At 47.7% G+C, this 19,967-nt stretch overlaps 2 protein-coding genes across 2 annotated transcripts in view; both read left to right on the top strand.

The window, feature by feature from the left end:
• crebbpb (CREB binding lysine acetyltransferase b) overlaps positions 1-3,471 on the top strand; it is a gene marked incomplete at its 5' end in the record, with an annotated part of 86,138 nt that extends 82,667 nt beyond the window's left edge. Inside the window, one exon of the mRNA XM_083649853.1 lies at positions 101-3,471. Coding sequence (XP_083505979.1) covers positions 101-2,458 — 2,358 coding nt within the window. The 3' untranslated portion in view covers positions 2,459-3,471. The remainder of the gene's footprint in view (positions 1-100) is intronic.
• Positions 3,472-3,969: 498 nt separating this feature from the next.
• Positions 3,970-17,701, top strand: trap1 (TNF receptor-associated protein 1). Its single transcript, XM_083649138.1, has 18 exons — positions 3,970-4,113; positions 4,688-4,855; positions 4,947-5,029; positions 5,768-5,908; positions 6,496-6,567; positions 6,713-6,873; positions 8,585-8,694; positions 8,807-8,880; positions 9,697-9,852; positions 10,053-10,173; positions 10,291-10,360; positions 10,928-11,075; positions 11,221-11,406; positions 11,808-11,946; positions 12,054-12,139; positions 15,009-15,154; positions 15,299-15,371; positions 16,003-17,701. The coding sequence occupies exons 1-18, from the start codon at positions 3,990-3,992 to the stop codon at positions 16,102-16,104; spliced, it is 2,160 nt and encodes a 719-aa protein (XP_083505264.1). The 5' UTR covers positions 3,970-3,989; the 3' UTR covers positions 16,105-17,701.
• Positions 17,702-19,967: the final 2,266 nt, after the last annotated feature.

The raw sequence follows: 19,967 nt of genomic DNA, 5'->3' as shown, positions 1-19,967 counted from the left end.
ATGGCACACAAGAAATGCGTTGGAATTTTCATGAGTTGAAAGTGGCTTTGCGTCAGATGCAAATCTTAACCTTATGTGGTATTCCTCCCCCTCTCCTTAGGACTTTGACCTATGCATCAACTGCTACAGTGCAGCGGGCCATGAGCACCAGATGGTGAAGTGGGGCCTGGGTTTGGACGACGACGGCAACAGCCAGGGTGGAGAGGCCTCCAAGAGTCCTCAGGAGAGCAGACGTCTCAGCATCCAGCGCTGCATCCAGTCCCTGGTCCACGCCTGCCAGTGCCGCAACGCCAACTGCTCCCTGCCGTCATGCCAGAAGATGAAGAGGGTGGTGCAGCACACCAAGGGCTGCAAGCGCAAGACCAATGGTGGCTGCCCCGTCTGCAAGCAGCTCATCGCTTTATGCTGCTATCACGCCAAGCACTGTCAGGAGAACAAGTGTCCTGTTCCCTTCTGTCTGAACATCAAGCACAAACTCCGCCAGCAGCAGCTGCAGCACCGGCTCCAGCAGGCTCAATTGATGCAGCGCAGAATGGCCACCATGGCAGGAAGGGGTATGCCCCAACCATCTCCTACCTCAACTGCCCCCAGTACCCCCACCTCCGTGCAGCAGCCTAACACACCCCAGACTCCCCAGCCCATGCCCAACCAGCCCCAACCACAGCAGCCCACTAACCCTGCCACCATCAACCAAGGCTTCCCCAACAATGGCCGCAGCAGCCAGCCCCCGACACCAGTCCCACAGGGCAAACCAGGGCCCCAGTCATCCCCACTCCATCAGCAGCAGTCACCCCTGCACAACATGCCGCCCCAACAGCAGCCTCAGCAACAACCCCCACAACAGCAGTCCCAGCAGCCGCTGTTGGCGGCCCTGAAGGTGGCCAGACAGATTGAGATGGTAGCCAAGGCCAAGCAGCAGCAGCAGCAGCAGCAGCAGCAGCAACAGCAGCAGCAGCAGCAGCAGCAGCAGCAGCAGCAGCAGAATTACGCTATGAATGGAGTGCCCATGAACCACCCCCGGATGGTGGGGCCCATGCCGGGCCAGATGCAGATGATGCAGGGGCCACGGGGCCCCCAAGTGATGCAGGCCATGCAGCAGGGCCAGTGGGGTCCAGGGATGCAGAATCCCATGCAGAACCCCCAGGGCTCCCAGCAGCAGGTGCCTCCCCAGCAGGGGCCCATGGCCCCTCAGCAGGTTCAGGGAACTCCCATGGCACAGCAGGGCCAGCTCATGCAGAGGCCCATGATGCCCCAGCAGCAGGGCCTCCAAATGCCGGGAGTCATGTCTCCCCAGGGGCCCTCACAGCAGGTCATGACACCCCAGCAGCAGGGCATGCCCCGGGGCATTCCTGGCAACATCGCTCCTAGTGCCCTGCAGGACCTGCTGCGCACACTTAAATCTCCCAGTTCCCCCCAGCAGCAACAGCAGGTCCTTCTCATTCTCAAGTCCAACCCCCACCTCATGGCTGCCTTTATCAAACAGAGGACAGCCAAGTACCAGGCCAACCAGCAGCCACAGCAGCAGCCGCAGCAGCAGCCGCAGGGCCAGCAGCAGCAGAACCAGGCCATGCTGGGGCACCAGGCAGGAATGCAGGCCATGGCAGCCATACAGGCAGGTCAGGTGCAGAGGCCGGGGATGCCACCTCAACAGCAGCCTCCTCAGCAAGCAGGGCCCCAGGGTATGGCCCCTATGGGCCCCCAAGGGCAGATGATGACCGCTGCTCACAACGGCAACCCGCAGCTGTACCGCAGGCAGCTGCTCCGGATGCAGCAGATGCAGCAGCAGGCGCAACAGCAGCAGCAGGCGGGCATGCCTCAGGGTCACGGTCAGTTTCCCCAGCAGCAGCCAGGTGGGGCTAGCTACTCTCAGCTCCGCATGCAGCAGCAGATGGCTATGCAAGGAAGTGGGGGGCCCATGGGCCAGCTCCCACCCATGTCCCAAATGGGCCAGCCTGGCATGGGCATGGATGGGCCCCAGAGTCTGCTCCAACAACAGCGCATGCTCCAGCAGCAACAGCAGCAGCAGATGTTGAAGCAGCAGATGGGCTCTCCGGCCCAGTCCAACTCCATGAGCCCACAACAACACATGCTCCAAGGCCAGCCCCAGGGAGGAGCTCACTTACCTGGCCAGGCTATGGCCAACGCCCTGGGAAACCAAGTACGCTCCCCAGCCCCGGTGCAATCGCCCTGTCCGCCTTCGCAACAACCCCCGCATTCCAGTCCCTCTCCGAGGATACAGCCCCAGCCCTCTCCGCAGCACGGTGCCCTCCACTCCCCACACCCCAGCCTGGGAGGCCCCATGCCAGGCTCCATGGAGCAGGGACACATGGGTACGCCGGAGCAGAGTGCCATGCTCCCACAGCTTAACACACCAAACCGAGGGGGGTTAAGCAATGACATGAGTATGGTGGGCGACACCACGGGAGACACGCTAGAGAAATTTGTTGAAGGATTGTAGCATTTCGTGAGAGAGAAGAAAGGCCTTGTTCTGTGTTTTCAACTGAGAATTTTTTGTACTTACTGATGTAAAAAGTTAAAAGAAAATACAATGAGTCATATGAGGCCTACAGACTGTGAACATTTCCTTATACCAAGAGACTGCTTTTTCTTCCAACACATGGAGGGATTTGAATAATTGCTGTTTAAAAAGAAGACAACTAAGACACAAAGAATATATTTTTGGTTCAGACCAGCCATGATTATGAAAGAGTTTTGCCCTGGTCTTTGTGTTGTTTTCATTAGTTTTTCATTTGTTATGCTCTGGTATTGACTTTTTTTAAACAAAACTTCTCAAAACAAAAAAATATATTTCATTTTATTATTCTTTTTTTATTTTGTACCTTTGCAAAAATTAATATCGTTTTTTTTGTGTTGAGAAGACTGTACAATAATTTGTCTGGGAATTTTTTGCCAGGTTTCACTTCTTGCTCCGTTTCTCTGTTCCTGGCTAATTTATTCTAATATACCATTTTTCAAAAGGACATGCCTTCGAGAAAGACTTAATTTCTTTCCTCTTTGCAGAGTCTATGGGAGATTAACATATTTGTATAGAACTAGGAAGTATTGCACACACCCAAACACAACATGCAGGTGTGGAGAAACCCGCACTGACGCTTGTTCATTCACAGGTGCCGGAATGTTCATTTTACTGGCTTGGGCCCAGTATTTGTCTTGCAGATGTTTTAAAAATTGCTTTGTTTCTCCTTCAGTCTAAAGAAATTCTCATGAAGTCCTGAACCTCTTTTGCCTGTGGTGGGAAATACTCGTTTGACTGCTGATTTGTGTTTAGAGAGAGTTCTGTGCATCCTTTCCCCCCCTCTTGCATTAAACTTGAATTGATGAACTGTTCTCTAATGTAAATTATGCAGCTAGATAGTACTGTAAATATGCAGAAAATAAGAATGAAATCACTGTAAAAACTGGTTAAAATGCTCATTTCGTACTTATATACCATATTGTTAAATAAACCTGTGTGCCACAGACACGGCTTCTGATTTTAATCTTTTTGAAGCATCCACACAGTATGGTCTCATGCCTGTTTTTGGCAACATTAATTACAAATTTGCGGACAGCAAACTTTTAGTTAATTGACGATTACACTTCTTTTTTAGGCAGCTACCTTTTTGACCTTCAAGGGCAAATTTAGATACACATCCACATTAAACACAACAGGGAGATATTGTACGATAAACGAGCCCAGGTGAGCTTAGGCACGTTTTGCTACATTGCAACCCTATTGCATCATTTACAACACACATTATTTGTATATTAAAATGGCATTCAATTGGATAATTAATATTTGTCGCCAGGCAGCGTGAAGAATACCCATGAATTATGAATTCCACGCTGACGTCATTTTAACGCGCCGCCACAGGTCCTTCCTGGCACCGGGGCTCCGTCGCGCTCAACTCAGCGTGTGTCCCTGTCAGTTGTGTATGTGTGTGGTGTAGACTCGTACTAGGTCAAATTTGCTGTCTCCCTGTGTGAAGATGTCTCGCTCTGTCAGGCTGGTGCAGTTTGCTCTGGGCTCTCGGGGAGCCGGGTCACAGCGGCTCTTGTCGTCAGGACGGCGGCTGAGCAGCAGGAGTGTCTCCACGGCTTCCTTCACTGGAGGTGAGGCTGTTAGCTCCGTTAGCCTAGCATGCTGGTGCAACTGCTGTGCAATCTGTCCCGCTGTCAGCCGCCACATAACAGTTGAATAACACGAGATCATGGTTTGCTGGCCCGTTAACTTTGTGAGAAATTATAACCTTATGGCAACTGCATTTAAGGGATTGCCTGGATCGTTGTAGACACGCTTTATTGTAATTATCAGATTCTTCACTTTCAGTCATTGTAGTGTTTCTTCCCCTTTTACACTTAGAATGTACACAGACTCACAGAGATCAAATATTAACAAAATAATAAAAAGTAGATTCAACATACAATTCTCACTAGTACATCTCATCATAGATAATAACCAACCCAGACCCCCCCAAACAAGTTTACAGCCCCTGGCCTGTACCATCTCAACCAATAAAATGTAAATACACAAGTGATGTATACCAAACAACATTGGGCTGGTGATGTATAGTGTCCAGGGTGGTAAAACCTTGGTAAGTGACCTCCAGACAAAAGATGTCAACAATACCCTGAATGGCAGCTTCCTTGTTCAATAACCTCACCGACTTCCTCCCCCCACCGTCAGACGGCCAGGTGGGACAGCAGCAGAGGTGGTGCAGTCGCCCCAGGGTGTGGAGCTCCCAGCAGCCCCACCTGGGCCTCAGTCAGCACTCCTACAGCACCCAGGAGGCCGAGAAGGTCCCTGAAGAAGAGCCACTGCACACCATCATCAGCGATACGGAGGACGTGCAAGGTGGTGCAATAGCTGCATACTTACAAGCATTCTTGAGTATTATCAGCGATCACACTCAGCTGAACTTTGTTGTAATCCCTGACCCATCCAGGTGGCTTCTCCAAACATGAGTTTCAGGCTGAGACAAAAAAGCTGCTGGACATCGTTGCCAGGTCCCTGTACTCTGAGAAGGAGGTAGGTGTGTGTGTGTGTGAGAGAGATATGGTAGAAAGGAATTCTGAATCTGCAACTACCTTGTAATGCCCAGTTCAGTCTAGACGCTCCAAGCCCTGATCAAGGGTTTTTGAAGACCCGACAGATCGCTATCTAGCCCACTAAATATCTGGTCGTGTCGGGAGAGCCATCAACGTGCTACAGCCAATGAGAGCGTAGTGAGACAGACACAGCCAGGGTGATGTCTGCAGCAGGCTGCAGGCAAGCAAGTGGTCTGACGGAGAAAGTATGGGCCATTCTACCGGTTTGGTGCAAACTGCTGTCCCACACCCCAAAAAACAACAACTTTAAAAAGCATTTAAATAGCTAAGCAAATCTTAGATGTTTACTAAGATCATTCTATTATCTATTGAAACACAAAATAATAATTGAGATGGCAATAAACATAATAACTCTGACTTTGAACCAAGTCTGTAGATTGGCCTATGTTGTGCAAGCATGTGTTCGTCTGGGATTGTCCTGGTGAAATCTCTTGTAATGTGTGATCCCGTGTCTCAGCTCAGTCATATAGTGTGAAAACCACAAAGACTCCATTTATAAGACAGCAAGTTGTGTAATCTGAAAAGAACAGCAACTGACAACCGTCGGGTAGTGTGTCCGAGCTATAAGCTAGTTTCATACAGACTGAATGAACCAAGTTAACCTCTCATTTCTGAAGACCTCACTGGAACGCTGCTCTCTCCTTCCCCGTCCCCTCAGGTCTTCATCAGGGAGCTGATCTCCAACGGCAGCGACGCCCTGGAGAAGCTGCGCCACAGACTGATCACAGGAGGCGGGGAAACGGCCCCCATGGAGGTCCATCTGCAGACTGACGCTGCCAAGGGCACCTTCACCATCCAGGTAGGTACCCCCATGTCACTGAGCGTCAGCGCTGTGTGGAAGGTGTGCGGCCTGCACACATTTAAGGGGAATCTCTTCAGTCTTTGAATATGTTATTTTACTTTTTATTTTTTATTTTTATTTTTTTAAATAGCCAATCTATTCTGTTTTATTGGTTTTACACCACCATGTTGAGTTGATCTTTTTTGTCACAACTTTCTGTTCTGGTTTTTTGAGATATTTTGCCACCTGGTGGATAAATATTGTACTACAGCCTATGATACTTTAGGGCAGTGGTTCTCAAGTCTTTTCACATGAGGGACCCCTAAACTGACAAAGATTAGACCACGGACCCCCATTTGATAGGATTTTGTCCCACGGTCCCCCATATGATAATAAGATTGATGCTTTTACATGTTTTATTACAGAAAGTGTATAAAACCCATGACCAAATTAGTCATTGTGTTACTTATGTATGGAATTAGAGTGAAAATAAATTACCCCCTTTTTGGCTGGGGCCCCCCTCAAGGAGCCCTGGGGGTCCCCGGACCCGCATTTGAGAACCACTCCCTTAGGGTGACTGCCTGGGTTTCTCTGTTCTCTTACAGGACACAGGAGTGGGGATGAACCAAGAGGAGCTGGTGGCCAACCTAGGGACCATCGCTCGCTCTGGATCCAAGGTAGCTGCTGCTGTTCATCTTCTTCCATCACATCCACATCCTTTTCACTGCCTTTCGTCTCTGTATATTTTGTTATTTGCCATGGCTGTCAGTCCTGCATGGATAGTCGCACTACTGCAATATTCCTCTCCTCTTCACATTGCAGGCCTTCTTGGATGCTCTGCAGAACCAGGCGGAGGCCAGCAGCACCATCATTGGTCAGTTTGGGGTGGGCTTCTACTCTTCCTTCATGGTGGCCGACCGCGTGGACGTCTACTCCCAGGCCGCTGATCCAGCGGCGCCCGCATACAAGTGGTCCTCAGACGGGTGAGAGAGGGAGGAAGGGGCGAGGGGCTTTATTTAAAGGGCGAGAAGGAGAACCGGGATGGATTGGGCCACAGCAATCTAGTAAGAGTGGTGCCAGTGGAGGTCCAAAATGCCTGACTCAGTAGCCAATGAATAGCCAGGAAGGAGGCTCGTGCTACTTTTGAATGCTAAAATAAAGCTGATAATATACAATTTGATTCTTTAAACGTCGGACCCTTTCAAAGTACATCACAAACTGACCATTTTGCTGCAACTCGACAGCGCTGCTTAATCCAGAACCTTACTTCCGGGAACTCTTGAGAGTAAAAAACTGGTCCATTGGAGTGAATGGAGATGTCGCGACTCTCAGCGGGTAAACCTCACTCCCCGAGACCTCAAGAGACCCTCTAGACAGAAGCTAAGGGTTTGTCACAATACTAGAATTTCTGACAACACATCAAGAGGCATAAAAATAAACAAAGACAGGTGGACGGACAGACTACTGTCTCTCTCGTAACGGACAAGCCCGTCTTTTATTGTCACACGAACACCACAATACATGCATGCGGCCACAACACACTCATGCTGACGGTGGCCGGTGAAAAGTGTCCTCTGCACTTAACCCATCCAGGCATGTCCTTTCCTCCGAGGGGCAGGCCAGGAGCAGTGGTCGCTTTCTCGTACAGCGCCCAGGGACCAACTTCGGATGTTGTCGTCACTGGTCGGATGACGATGACGATCTGATCTTCTGCATGTTTTTAGTGGGGGGGTTATATACGGAGGAACCCCCTGGGGGGTACGGGGAGAACATGCAAACTCCACACAGAGAGAAAGGCCCTTACGACGAGATAACCCACCTGGGCAGTAGGCACTGAAGATATGGGAGGGAACACGACCACAGCGCCCACAGTGTCCCAGGCGAGAATCGAACTCAGGACCTTCTAACTGTGAGGCTACCGCCTGCGCCATCGTACCCCGTACCCGTGTCCGTCCTACTCCTGAATCTAGGCCTGATCAAACTCAAAAACGTTGCACTTACACAAAAGATTACCCCTGTTCTAGTCATCAGAACCAGTGATCAGAACACTTTGAGCTTGTTGAAGGAACAGATACCCGCCAATGGTAGGGAGGGGAAAGTCACTAGTATGTTTGATTTTTCATTAAGAGAAAGCACTGCTGGTAGCGATGAATTAATTTATATTAGACCGATGTTAAAAATACACAATGAACAGATAAAACCCATACACCAGTATTAACATTGTCGAGGAATCGCACACAATAAAGTCCAGGACTTGTTTCCATTGTGGTCCTCGTTTGTAAAAAACAATCAGTGCTCGGGACTCGGCAGAGCACGAGCCATTTAAGGCATATAAAAAACTACAACATCAACAATATATACATGCAGCATGTACAGTAACTTACAAACAATGCACACATTCCATAGTGAGCTGGCTGTCAGCAGCTCAGCAGCCATCGCTTCACTGCTCTTTTCATACTGTTATGGGTATTGTGTCCCTTTCTAATCGTTGGTATTGATACTTTTGACAACCTTACAGAATTGGAGCCGATATGGGTTTTAGCCTGCTTGCTAGAGTGAGGGGCTCCCGGTTCGAGCCCCAGCTGCGGTGGGACAACACAACACGGGTTACACAGACACACACACGCACACACGTGTGAAAATTAATATAAGTACATGTATTCCTAAGACCTGCTCTCTGATTGGCTCTCCCAGCTCTGGCGTTTTTGAGATCGCTGAAGCCAGCGGTGTCAGACAGGGAACCAAGATTGTGCTGCATCTCAAAGACGAGTGCAAGGAGTTTGCCACTGAGGACAGAGTTAAAGGTAGAACCGACATTTCAAATCAAGTATTGTATCATTAATTATGTCATTTAAGTGTAACATAATACAGGATTCTGTACTTGTTGGCACCACAAAGCTGTTTTATCTGTTTCAGAGGTTGTAACAAAGTACAGCAACTTTGTTAGCTTCCCCATCTTCCTGAATGGCCGGAGACTCAACACTCTGCAGGTGAGTCTCTCCCTCTCTGCTCCTGCTGCTGCCTTCACTTGGGCTTGACACGAAAACACTTGTTTATACTGGGTATCCTTCTCAGGAGGTTTCTAAATATGTCTCCACTCGTTTGAATAAATCTGATCACTTCCAGTATTTTGGCGATGTGATGACTTCTGCCTCTGAAGACTGTCACTTCCACATAAAGCATGACACATTTGATTTGATTTCCTTCTCACAGTGAATAATTTCAGCATTTTGAATGAATTGTGATGGCGGACATTCTAAATTACGGTAAATGTTTAAATATTGCTGATTATAATAAGCCAGTATTCTACAACTGTTTACTGTGGAATTGCAACATACAATTATTGACTGTTAATAGTTGCAGTCCTACCTGAAGGATAAATGTAATAAGGCATCACTTTAATGATATCTGCATGTTTTGAACCTCATACTGTATCTCTTTTCTCTCTCTCTCTCTCTCTCTCTCTCTCTCTCTCTCTCTCTCTCTCTCTCTCTCTCTCTCTCTTTAAAAAAAAAGGGTAATTGAGCTTCGGGCGTCTCACCCTGTAGAGTGTGTACCACAAAGGCTTAGTCCTCCGCGCGGCCGACCCGGGTTCGAATCCGACCCGTGGTCCTTTGCCGCATGTCATCCCCTCTCTCCCCACCTTTCCTGTCTGCCTACTGTCCTATCAAACACAAAATGCCCCCCAAAAAAACCTCAAAACAAAAAGAATGTGGATCCTGATTAACGTAACTTGCAAGCCTGCTTGCTTGCTTGCAGGCTACCAAATGTCGGAGAAATGAGCTTCACCATCTGTCTCCCTCCAGGCCCTGTGGATGATGGAACCTAAGGAGATCAGTGAGTGGCAGCACGAGGAGTTCTACCGCTACGTCGCTCAGTCGTACGACAAGCCCCGCTACACGCTGCACTACCGCGCAGATGCCCCGCTCAACATCCGGAGCATCTTCTACGTCCCTGACATGGTGAGGAGGGTTCAGATGAGACACACACACACAGTGTTGACTTTGGACTTGCAGCTGTTTTTCAGCAATATCCTGCTTCACCTTCACGCAGTTCCACATATTCACGCCTGAGAGTTGCTCAATGAGTAAAATGCATTAGGATTATGATATTGTTGCGTGAGCATGATGTAATAATTCTGTTGCAATATGTGTGTGCACAGAAGCCGAGCATGTTTGACGTGAGCAGGGAGATGGGCTCCAGCGTGGCCCTGTACAGCAGGAAGGTGCTGATCCAGACCAAAGCCGCTGACATCCTGCCCAAATGGCTGCGCTTCCTCAGAGGTCCAGACCCCCAGCTGCCCCCGTCTGCTCTTACTACAGCCCCTCTATACTGCTTTCTTCCATGCATGATGATACTATAGTGGATTTTTGAGTTCTGACCTCAAGTCCTGTGTGTAGGTGTGGTGGACAGTGAGGACATCCCGCTGAATCTGAGCAGAGAGCTGCTGCAGGAGAGCGCCCTCATCAGGTAGATTATCAGTTTTGTGTCGTCATCAGCTGTCAAGCGCACTGGATTTGTTCCCTGGTGTTTGACATAATCACTTTTGTTTCTCTGGGTTGCCTTTTTTTTTTTTTACCTTTATTTATACAGGGGGAGTCTCACTGAGAGCAATGCTCTCTTTTTCAGGAGCGCCCTGTTCATATCACACACACACACTCATTTCTGGAAGCTGACCAGTACAACCACAGTCTGATCTGTTGGCCACTGGAGCAGTTGGGGTTAAGGGCCTTGCTCAAGGGCACCTCAGTGGTGGTAATGAGGGAGGGGCAAGCGCTGCCTTTTTACTTACCCCCACCCAGATTTATCCTGCCGGTCCCGGGGATTGAACCGACGACCTTCCGGTCACGAGCTCGCTTACACCTACTATTTATCTATTAATCTCTACTTGTATAACATTATTTCATTATATGTACGCATGGATTCACTTTCGATCAATTGCTCAGTTAATTAGCAATAGAGCAATATGAATTAATAATCATCATTAGATCATCCACTGATTATTTGTTTGTCTTCCGTCTTTCCGCGGCGCTGCAGGAAGCTGCGTGACGTTCTGCAGCAGAGGGTGATCCGCTTCCTGCTGGACCAGGGCAAGAAGGAGCCGGAGAAATACAACAAGTTCTTCGAGGACTACGGCCTGTTCATGAGGGAAGGCATCGTCACCACCCAGGAGCAGGACGTCAAGGTCACATAAAGAAGCAATTTCATTAAAAAATAAAATAATTGTATGATCTTTTGTTTTGCATAGGAAACCAGTGTTCTACAGACATGACCAGTGCTGCGAATATGAATAGTCATACTCTCTGGTGTCACTCGCTGTGTTGATGCAGGAGGACATCGCTAAGCTGTTGAGGTACGAGTCGTCCGCCCTGCCAGCGGGCGAGCGGACCAATCTGATGGAGTACGCCTCCCGCATGCAGGCGGGCACGCGCAACATCTACTACCTGTGCGCCCCCAACCGCCATCTTGCAGAACACTCCCCCTACTACGAGGCCATGAAACAAAAGGACATGGAGGTGAGATGTGTGGACGTGACTGGAGATGATAGTAATTGTAGAGGTTAATGTTAAAGACGACCTGAACCCATGTGGCGCGAGGCTCTGAGACGTATCGGACTGAAAACAAATCTTGTCTGAGATGACAGAGAGTTGAGAGGCGGGCCATAGCGTGTCGATGATTTGATTTGACAATTCTGAGGACTGGATTTGGCGTTGGCCAATCCTGGCATGCTCCGCCCCCAAATCAAGTGGGATTCAGCATGTTGTGGCGCTACACAAGTGGGATCCGCAGAGAAGCAGGCAGCCAGCTGCTTCCCTGTGGACCAGAGTGGAGAAATCAGACAACGCAAATTGCGCTACAGTTAGAATACAGACAGTTAAATCTTTGACTAATTTCCGTGTGTGTGTTATGTGTGCAGGTGCTGTTCTGCTACGAGCAGTTTGATGAGCTAACCCTGCTGCACCTCAGGGAGTTTGACAAGAAGAAGCTGATCTCCGTGGAGACGGACATCGTGGTGGACCACTACAAGGAGGAGAAGTTCCAGGACAGCAAGCCAGGTCTCATGTCTCCACACATCGTTTGATTGTGTAGCGAAGCACTTCTAGCTGCCTGGGCCTCAATCATGACTATGGTTTCTTGTCTTTTTTCCTCTCTCTCTCCGTAGCCTCAGAGCGTCTGACACAGGAGCAGGCAGATGATCTGATGGCCTGGATGAGGAACAGTTTGGGCCCCAGAGTCGCCAACATCAAGGTAACCAAAATAAATGAGTTGGCTTTGATGGGACTTTTTCTGTCTATCAGAGAACTTGTCTCCTGTATCAACTCAGGCTTATGCAGTTGATCACGTAAGCCCAGGGTGTCTGCAGCTCCTGGTTTTCTCTATATTGTCAAATATAAAGCAAACAACATGTCGGCTACTCTTGGAAAAGGGTGGGGTGAGCAAGAGTGCTACAAAGTAAAGGGCAATTTGGGCACTCCAAATATAAAAATATAATGCCAAGGAAGGCAATATTAAAGCCTTTATTGTAGTGACTAAATCATTTCAAAAAAGTATTTCCTTCCTCTGTGTTATATTTTTATGTTTGGAGTGCCTGGATTGCTTTTCTCTAGTTTGTAGCAAAACATTTTAAGACTTTGTTTCAGTTTTAAAGTCTTTACATTCTTACATAGGGCCATATGATTTCCACAATGCAGAAGAAATGGACGGAATCATGGAATTTGGTAATTAAAATGGAATCAACTGTGAAACATGGAATATTGCAGAATTTTCCTTAACTTATTCACCGCCAAATACGTCTTTGACGTGTTATCAGAAATAGCCATCCACGCCAAAGACGTGTTTGACGTGTTTTTGGTTTTATTAGAGCAGCGCGTGCAGCAAACACTTTCCCAGCCTCTGACATGTCATCTGGTCCCTATCCTCAAAGGGTAGCCGACAACACGCGATCAAACACATACCGCAGCTGTTGTTTTGAAATTGAGCAAGAGGAAAAGCAGAAAACGGGTAACGCTTCCTTGTGCAGACAGGAGAAACGCCATTGAAACGCGCCTCGGCGCGCTGGAGTCGCCTTCCTCTGTGCCAGCCGGGAGAAAACGGGAGAAAGTAATCAAGAGATGTGTTTGATCATCGGAGGAATGAGGAAATGATCGATCAGTTTGCGAGGGCGGTGAGGACGTGTTGAATAGCCGAGGGGAAAACGGGAACGATCAGATAGCAGGGAGGATATGACAGGGAGACATGGACGAGGACTGGTGGACCAGAACAAAACAAAATAAACACACAAGGCAGAAGCGGCAGTCACAGCAGCCCGCTGTCCTTTCTCAAGAGCTATTCAGTTGGTTCATGAAATCGCTGGGCTGCGTGCCCTCCAGTGTTGCTCCTGGCCAATCCCAGCGCCACAGGGCGTGGTTATTGCTTATCCTATGTGGGGTTAGAAATCTAAAAGGGGGATCGTGTGTGTGTGTGTGTGTGTGTCTGTCTGTCTGTCTGTCTGTCTGTCTGTCTGTCGGTGTGTCTGTCTGTCTGTCTGTCTGTCTGTCTGTCTGTCTGCACACTCACTCACACCGAGTAAACTGTATTGTTGAATGTAAAAAAAAAAGCACTTCATGTGTATATATATATATATATTTTTTTTGTCATTTGTGTCCTAACGAATAATATTTACATGTCTGATGTCAATACAGTTCAAAATAAAAGAATTGAGAGTGAGTTCTGCCTGAGATTGTGCCCTTTTACAAAAATTGCCTTTTCTCCTGTTTATTTTCTCAGGGAGACCTTTTGGGGGAAAACAGGGTGTATATAAATGGCTATAAGTAGAGTACAGAACATGCTAAAAGCTCACTTTTTTTTCCCTGGTGAACCCAGAGACGTACATCTTCATTTTGAGGTATTGCAAATCACTCTGGTGCTAATAGATAATTTACTGTGGGTCTTGAAAGATGACCAACAATTATGAAAATCTTTGGCCTGTGCTAAATATTGGCAATCCTAAACTGGCCCTGAATGAGTTAATTTGTCAGAAATTGATAAAAGTAGCCCTAATGATCAAAATCAAAAGTAAACCTAATTATTGTAGTAACCTAAATTATTTAATAATTGTAAAATAGGCCTAGAGAAATTATTCAGTTTTCGATTGGGGTGTTTTGAGAGGGGGGGTGTTTTGCGTGGGACACTTACTGCACCTCACAACTTGGTTTTCACGTTGAGAAACAAGTTGAAGAGGCTGTCTGAGAGAGACAAGTCATTAAAAAACCCTAAGAATATATCAATCCCAACCCCTAAATTAAATTGGAAAAACAGAATTGGGGGAAAAAATAAAATGGAATTTGGTTTCATGTTCCATTTTTTTTGTTTCCAAGTTGGTCTGATATGTCATCCTAACTGGCATTAAAGGTCCCAATTCGTGCAGCTGTAACCTCTTAAAAACGTGTGTCTCTGGTCCATAACACATGATTCTGGATTAATCTGTCGAAAATATTGCAACCCCGTTTGTTGTGACGGAGTTCTCACTTCCTCATCTGGTCGCTTCCCAAGAATGGCCTGTTTCTATAATATATTCAGAACTAACAGTTCCCATTGGCCGCTGAGGGAGAGCCCGCCCCAGGCTCCCAGCGGCCAATCAGATTAGCGTCTGTGGACCAGCACGCTAGGTTGCGAGTTATCGTTAACTTAACGGTACTACGCTAAAGAGGACATCTCAAAATGCCTAGACTTACCGAATGCACCTCTGCAGTTGCTGGATCGCGTACAGTTGGCGTCGCTCCAGCTAGAAGTGTTAATTTTGTGGCTATAGACTAAATGGTGCAGGTAGCTTGTGTGAGAGGGACCCGCGCAGTATGCAGGAGGAAGCTAGTGACGTCGATATTCTCTCCAGATTCCTCTCTGGGCAAACGACGCGTTTGGGGGTGTGGCTTGGAGGAGACTGCAGGGGGACGCTGGATAGGGACAAATCCAACTGTGGCAGTTCTGAGCGTGTGACCACTCATTACAGGGAGGGCTGACAGCAGTATATATGCATTTACAAGTAAAAACAGCTTTTGCACGGAATGGGACCTTTAAAGTCTTAAATTTTAATTGTTGCACACACCCTTAGTCATCCATTATGTCCTCTGACCCCCAGGTGACTCCTCGTCTAGACACCCACCCAGCTATGATCACCGTGCTGGAGATGGGTGCTGCACGCCACTTCCTCCGCACCCAGCAGGTGGGCCGCAACACCGAGGAGAGAGCGCAGATCCTTCAGCCCACACTGGAGATCAATGCTGGGTAAGGGAGAGAGAGAGGGGTGGGGAGAGAATTAGACTTGTGGGAAATAAAATAAAAAAGAAGAGGAGTTATTAGTTAATTGAGTTAGTGTGGCTTTGTGAGTGTTCAGCTCTCATGTTCCTCTACATCTTCTCCATCTTCTAGACACGAGCTCATCAAGAAGATGCACGCACTGAAGGAGACCAACTCTGACCTGGCTGGCCTGCTGCTAGAACAGGTAATGTGAACCTGCTCGGCCCTATCAACTAGTCGTGGGACATTACCAGTGGGCAAGCCCACCCCCTTCCTGCTGAGGATGCGGAAGTGAATTGAGTAGCTGTAGTTCCTCGAATGGCCACTAGGCGTCGGGGGCAGTAGGCATTTCCCCCGTGTTAAAATGCCTTTGTAACATGATTGTAACATTACTGATTTGATTACTGATTTGTAACATGATCTTTCCAGTTAGGGGCGAAAGATGGTTTTGGTCTATATAGCTAATTTCATCTTTTCATAACAACTCTAGGGGGGTCACTTTTTTATATAACTGGCCCGTTTGGAGTAAAATAGATGATGGAAAAGGGGGTGATTGACAGATCGCCTGTCCAGTGATCACGCAGCTTGCCGATCACGGACCAATAGCAGGCGGAGCTGCGGCTCTGGGAAACTCCCATCTCACGTGAGGTGTGGAAGGACTCAACCCATTCCCTCCCACTCTGCTGACGAAAAATCAAGATGGTGACATCCACCATTTGAACTCCGCCAGGAAAATGAAATTTAATGGGATACGTCCATATTATTATGTCTATGGACATTACCCTTTAGGTGGGCTGCTTATTGATTTTTCCTTTAACTTTGTCTGCGTGTTGCAGATCTACGACAATGCCATGATCGCAGCAGGCCTGAACGACGATCCCAGACCCATGATTTCCCGCCTCAACGAATTGCTGGCCAAAGCCCTGGAGAAGCACTGAGAGCTTCATGCTGACATGTACAGACTGCGTGGGCTTTGATGACTGTGGCCCATAGACTCAAGCATTTACCTGCAGGGCTACTAAGCAGGAGCCCCCTCCATTTCCATACAACACTTCAGCCAGAACATCACTTCTTCTGCCCCTCTTATTAAAACTGTCCAGAAGATGGAGTACGTCATACTCTCTGAAGGAAAGCACGCCTGTGAAGCTTAAGTGGAGAGAAGATGGACTGCTGGAAGCCATCCAGAGAGCGTTTCCATCACCAACCTTCTTATTCATGCTGTGTTCAGAGGTGTTTCAAGAGCAGGTTAGACATCTGGTGATAATATTTAGAAGACTGCCATAAGCAGAATCATGACGGACGTGGTTAACACTTGCTGTTCCCGTGCGACTTTTATTAAAAGACCGCTCCCGGGACACAAAAATCAAAAATTACCATCTGATTTTCAGAAAAGGGCTCACATTGTGATCTGAATTCTACATAGCCTGTGTGCAGTCCAGCCACAAACAATGTAAAGAGATGAGTAGAGGGAAAGCTGGAAAAAGACACAGATTCAAAGAAACGCAGGCACAGGAGATGAAAAAATATATTTTTCAGACAAAATGTGGGTGCACATTAAAGAGGCTACAGGCAACTTTTCAATTTCCCCCTCGTCCCCTCTAGTGTTTCCAAGTGGTATTGTTTGCGTTGCAAAGACAACCGGATAATCTTTTGCTTGGCAATGTCACATCGCACACTGTGCACAGTGTATAATCGGTAGCTGGTATGGATCCGGTACTGACATTAGCTACTGATAGATCCAGTACTGACATTAGCTACTGATAGATCCGGTACTGACATTAGCTACTGATAGATCCAGTACTGACATTAGCTACTGATAGATCCGGTACTGACATTAGCTACTGATAGATCCAGTACTGACATTAGCTACTGATAGATCCAGTACTGACATTAGCTACTGATAGCGCCTCTTTTGGTTGTGCAATAGATGACGCAGACGCACTTCCTTTGTGCCAGAAATGGTGCCTTCTCTCTCGTACCCAGTGGCAGATACTAGCTTTGCATAAGTGAAATAATAATGTGACTATAATAGTGATAATATAATCGCCGATGTCACTTTTCTATAGCACAATCTACATAATACTTCAGAATAATTTAAAGCAAAAAAAGTTGTCTGTAGGCCCCCAAAATGTGTGGAGTTGCTTTTGTAATGTGGCTTTGAGACTTGACCCTGGTTGCAAATGCAAGACGTTCTGAATACCAACTGTTGAATAGAGCTGTTACTGTTTTCGCCTCTGTCTTATTTTGTATGAATCCACCCAAAAACGTTTAGCTGTTTTTTTTTCCACAAACACACCTCGTTATGTTCACTTTTGCGGTTTATGAGAAATTAGTACATCACCTAAAATATAGGAATGTTTCTTGTATAATATATTTAAACTGGCTCAATGTAAAGACAATTTCACCTCTAAGTGTAATGTATACTGTATGTAGATAGTCTATTAGCTGAAAATGTCAGTTTGTCGGTGCTAAAATAAGTATTCACATGCTTCAGTAGTTGGTACTTTTGTACCAATGAAGTTGGCTTAAAAATTAAATGACATACAATATTGTGATTAAACTGTTTATGGAAACTCTTGCAAGTGTTTTGTTTGCATTACCAATTAACAGTGTTGGGGAGGAGTGAATTACATGTAGTTGAACTACATAGTTTAACTACATTTTGCAGTAGCATGCATGGCATGATATTTTCTCACTTATCCTACTGTGTAACTGTATGGGCCCAGGCTTCACAGGCAACTGTCAAACCTGTCACATCACTGTACAAACAGGCACTGAAAATAATGGATCGAAAACAAATGAAATGGCACCACTGTAAAATTCTACACAAGTACAAGCTGCTCAGTTTTGACAGCTTCATTAAGTTTTCATTTGTCAAATTGATTTTTAAATGTGTGAATAATCTCGTCCCAGCCGTACTTTCACCATATGTCACAAAAATAAACAGCAACAGAATTGCCACAAGGGGATCAGCGAATGGCAATTGTAGAGTGGCCCAACGCAAAACTACCTTCGGTCAGTCATCCTTTTCAGTAAAAGGGATACACACATGTGGAATTCCCTATCAACAGAAATAAAAATGCAAACTAATCTGAAAAGCTTTAATGAAAAGCGTCTGAAGCAAAATCAAACCTGCGACCATTGATCACTGATGTAGTTGTGTAATTCTACTGTAAATCTTGTATGATGTAGTAGCATAATTCTACTGTAAGTTTTGTATGATCGTGTCACAATTTTTATGTTTGCACTTTGTTTAGATTATGTTTTTTATTAGAAAAGCCTACCCAGGGACAGGGATTGCAAATTAGCCTTGGCTAGATATCCTATATGCATCGCATATGTTTCATGTTCTTGTAACTTGTTACAATGATTCTTGCATTGTCCCTGACAAATAAACGAATAAATAAATAAATTGAGACGCTTGTCCGAGAGGCCCACCGCGCTCAGCCGGACCCAGGTAACGGTCCAGCTAACTGTCTTTTTGTCCCGGATTCAGTTAGTTTCTCCAGTGTTGCAGTGGGGCCACTCTTCCAAGTTGTCCTGTCATCCGGGTATCCAGCGCACCCTCGACTTCCTCAGGCGACGGTTCTGGTGGCCCTCCATGGCAGCAGATACGAAGGCCTTTGTGTCTGCCTGCTCTGTCTGTGCCCACAGCAAAGCCTCCCACCAGCCTCCAGCTGGGTTACTGCGGCCCCTGCCTGTGCCTCACCGCCCTTGGTCCCATATTGCAGTTGACTTTGTCACCGGGCTACCTCCCTCTGAAGGTAACACTGTTATATTAACTATTGTTGATCGGTTCTCCAAGGCGGTGCACTTTGTCGCTCTCCCTAAACTGCCCTCTGCCGCAGAGACGGCTGAGCTCCTCGTCATGCATGTGTTTAAGCCCCATGGACTTCCCCGGGACATTGTGTCGGACAGAGGGCCCCAGTTCACTGCCAGGGTCTGGAGGGTCTTCTGTGCGGCTATAGGGGCCACAGTCAGCCTCTCCCCTGGATACCATCCCCAATCCAATGGGCAGACAGAGCGGGCCAATCAAGACCTGGGAGCGGCGCTGAGGTGTATCACCGCTCGCCATCCATCCAACTGGAGCAAACAGCTGCCATGGGTGGAGTATGCGCACAATTCCCTCACCTGTTCAGCGACAGGTATGTCACCCTTTATGGCCTCTCTGGGCTATCAACCACCCCTTTTCCCCAGCCAGGAGGAAGAAGTGGCTGTTCCCTCCGTCCGGGCAAATCTCCGGCGTTGCCGCCGGATTTGGAGAGAGGCACGGGCAGCGCTCCTCCGGACTGCAGCACGCAACCAGCGCCTGGCTGACCGCCATAGCACCCCTGCCCCCCCCCTACCAGCCCGGCCAGACGGTATGGCTTTCTTCACGAGACTTGCCATTGAATGTTGAGTCCCACAAGTTGGCACCTCGCTTTGTCGGTCCGTTTGAGGTGGATAAGGTAATAAATCCCATGGCCATCCGCCTAAAGTTACCGGCATCATTAAAGATTCACCCCACCTTTCATGTGTCTCTGCTCAAGCCTGTTTCTTCCAGCCCGTTGTGCCCTCCGGCCGAGCCCCACCACCCCCCCGGTTCGTTGATGGTGGACTAGTCTACACGGTGCGGCGGATTCTGGATTCCCGCCGCAGGGGTCGCGGTTTTCAGTTTCTGGTGGACTGGGAGGGATATGGTCCTGAGGAGAGGTCCTGGGTCTCCAGGAGCCTTATTTTGGACAATTCCCTGTTGAAGGATTTTTTCCGGGACCATCCGGATAAGCCTGGGAGAACGCCAGGAGGCGTTCGTTGAGGGGGG

This window comes from Poromitra crassiceps, assembly GCF_964638095.1.
Source record: "Poromitra crassiceps genome assembly, chromosome: 13".
Taxonomy (NCBI): Eukaryota; Metazoa; Chordata; class Actinopteri; order Beryciformes; family Melamphaidae; genus Poromitra; species Poromitra crassiceps.
The sequence above is the reverse complement of the archived record's forward strand: the minus strand, read 5'-3'. Positions and strand labels throughout refer to the sequence as shown.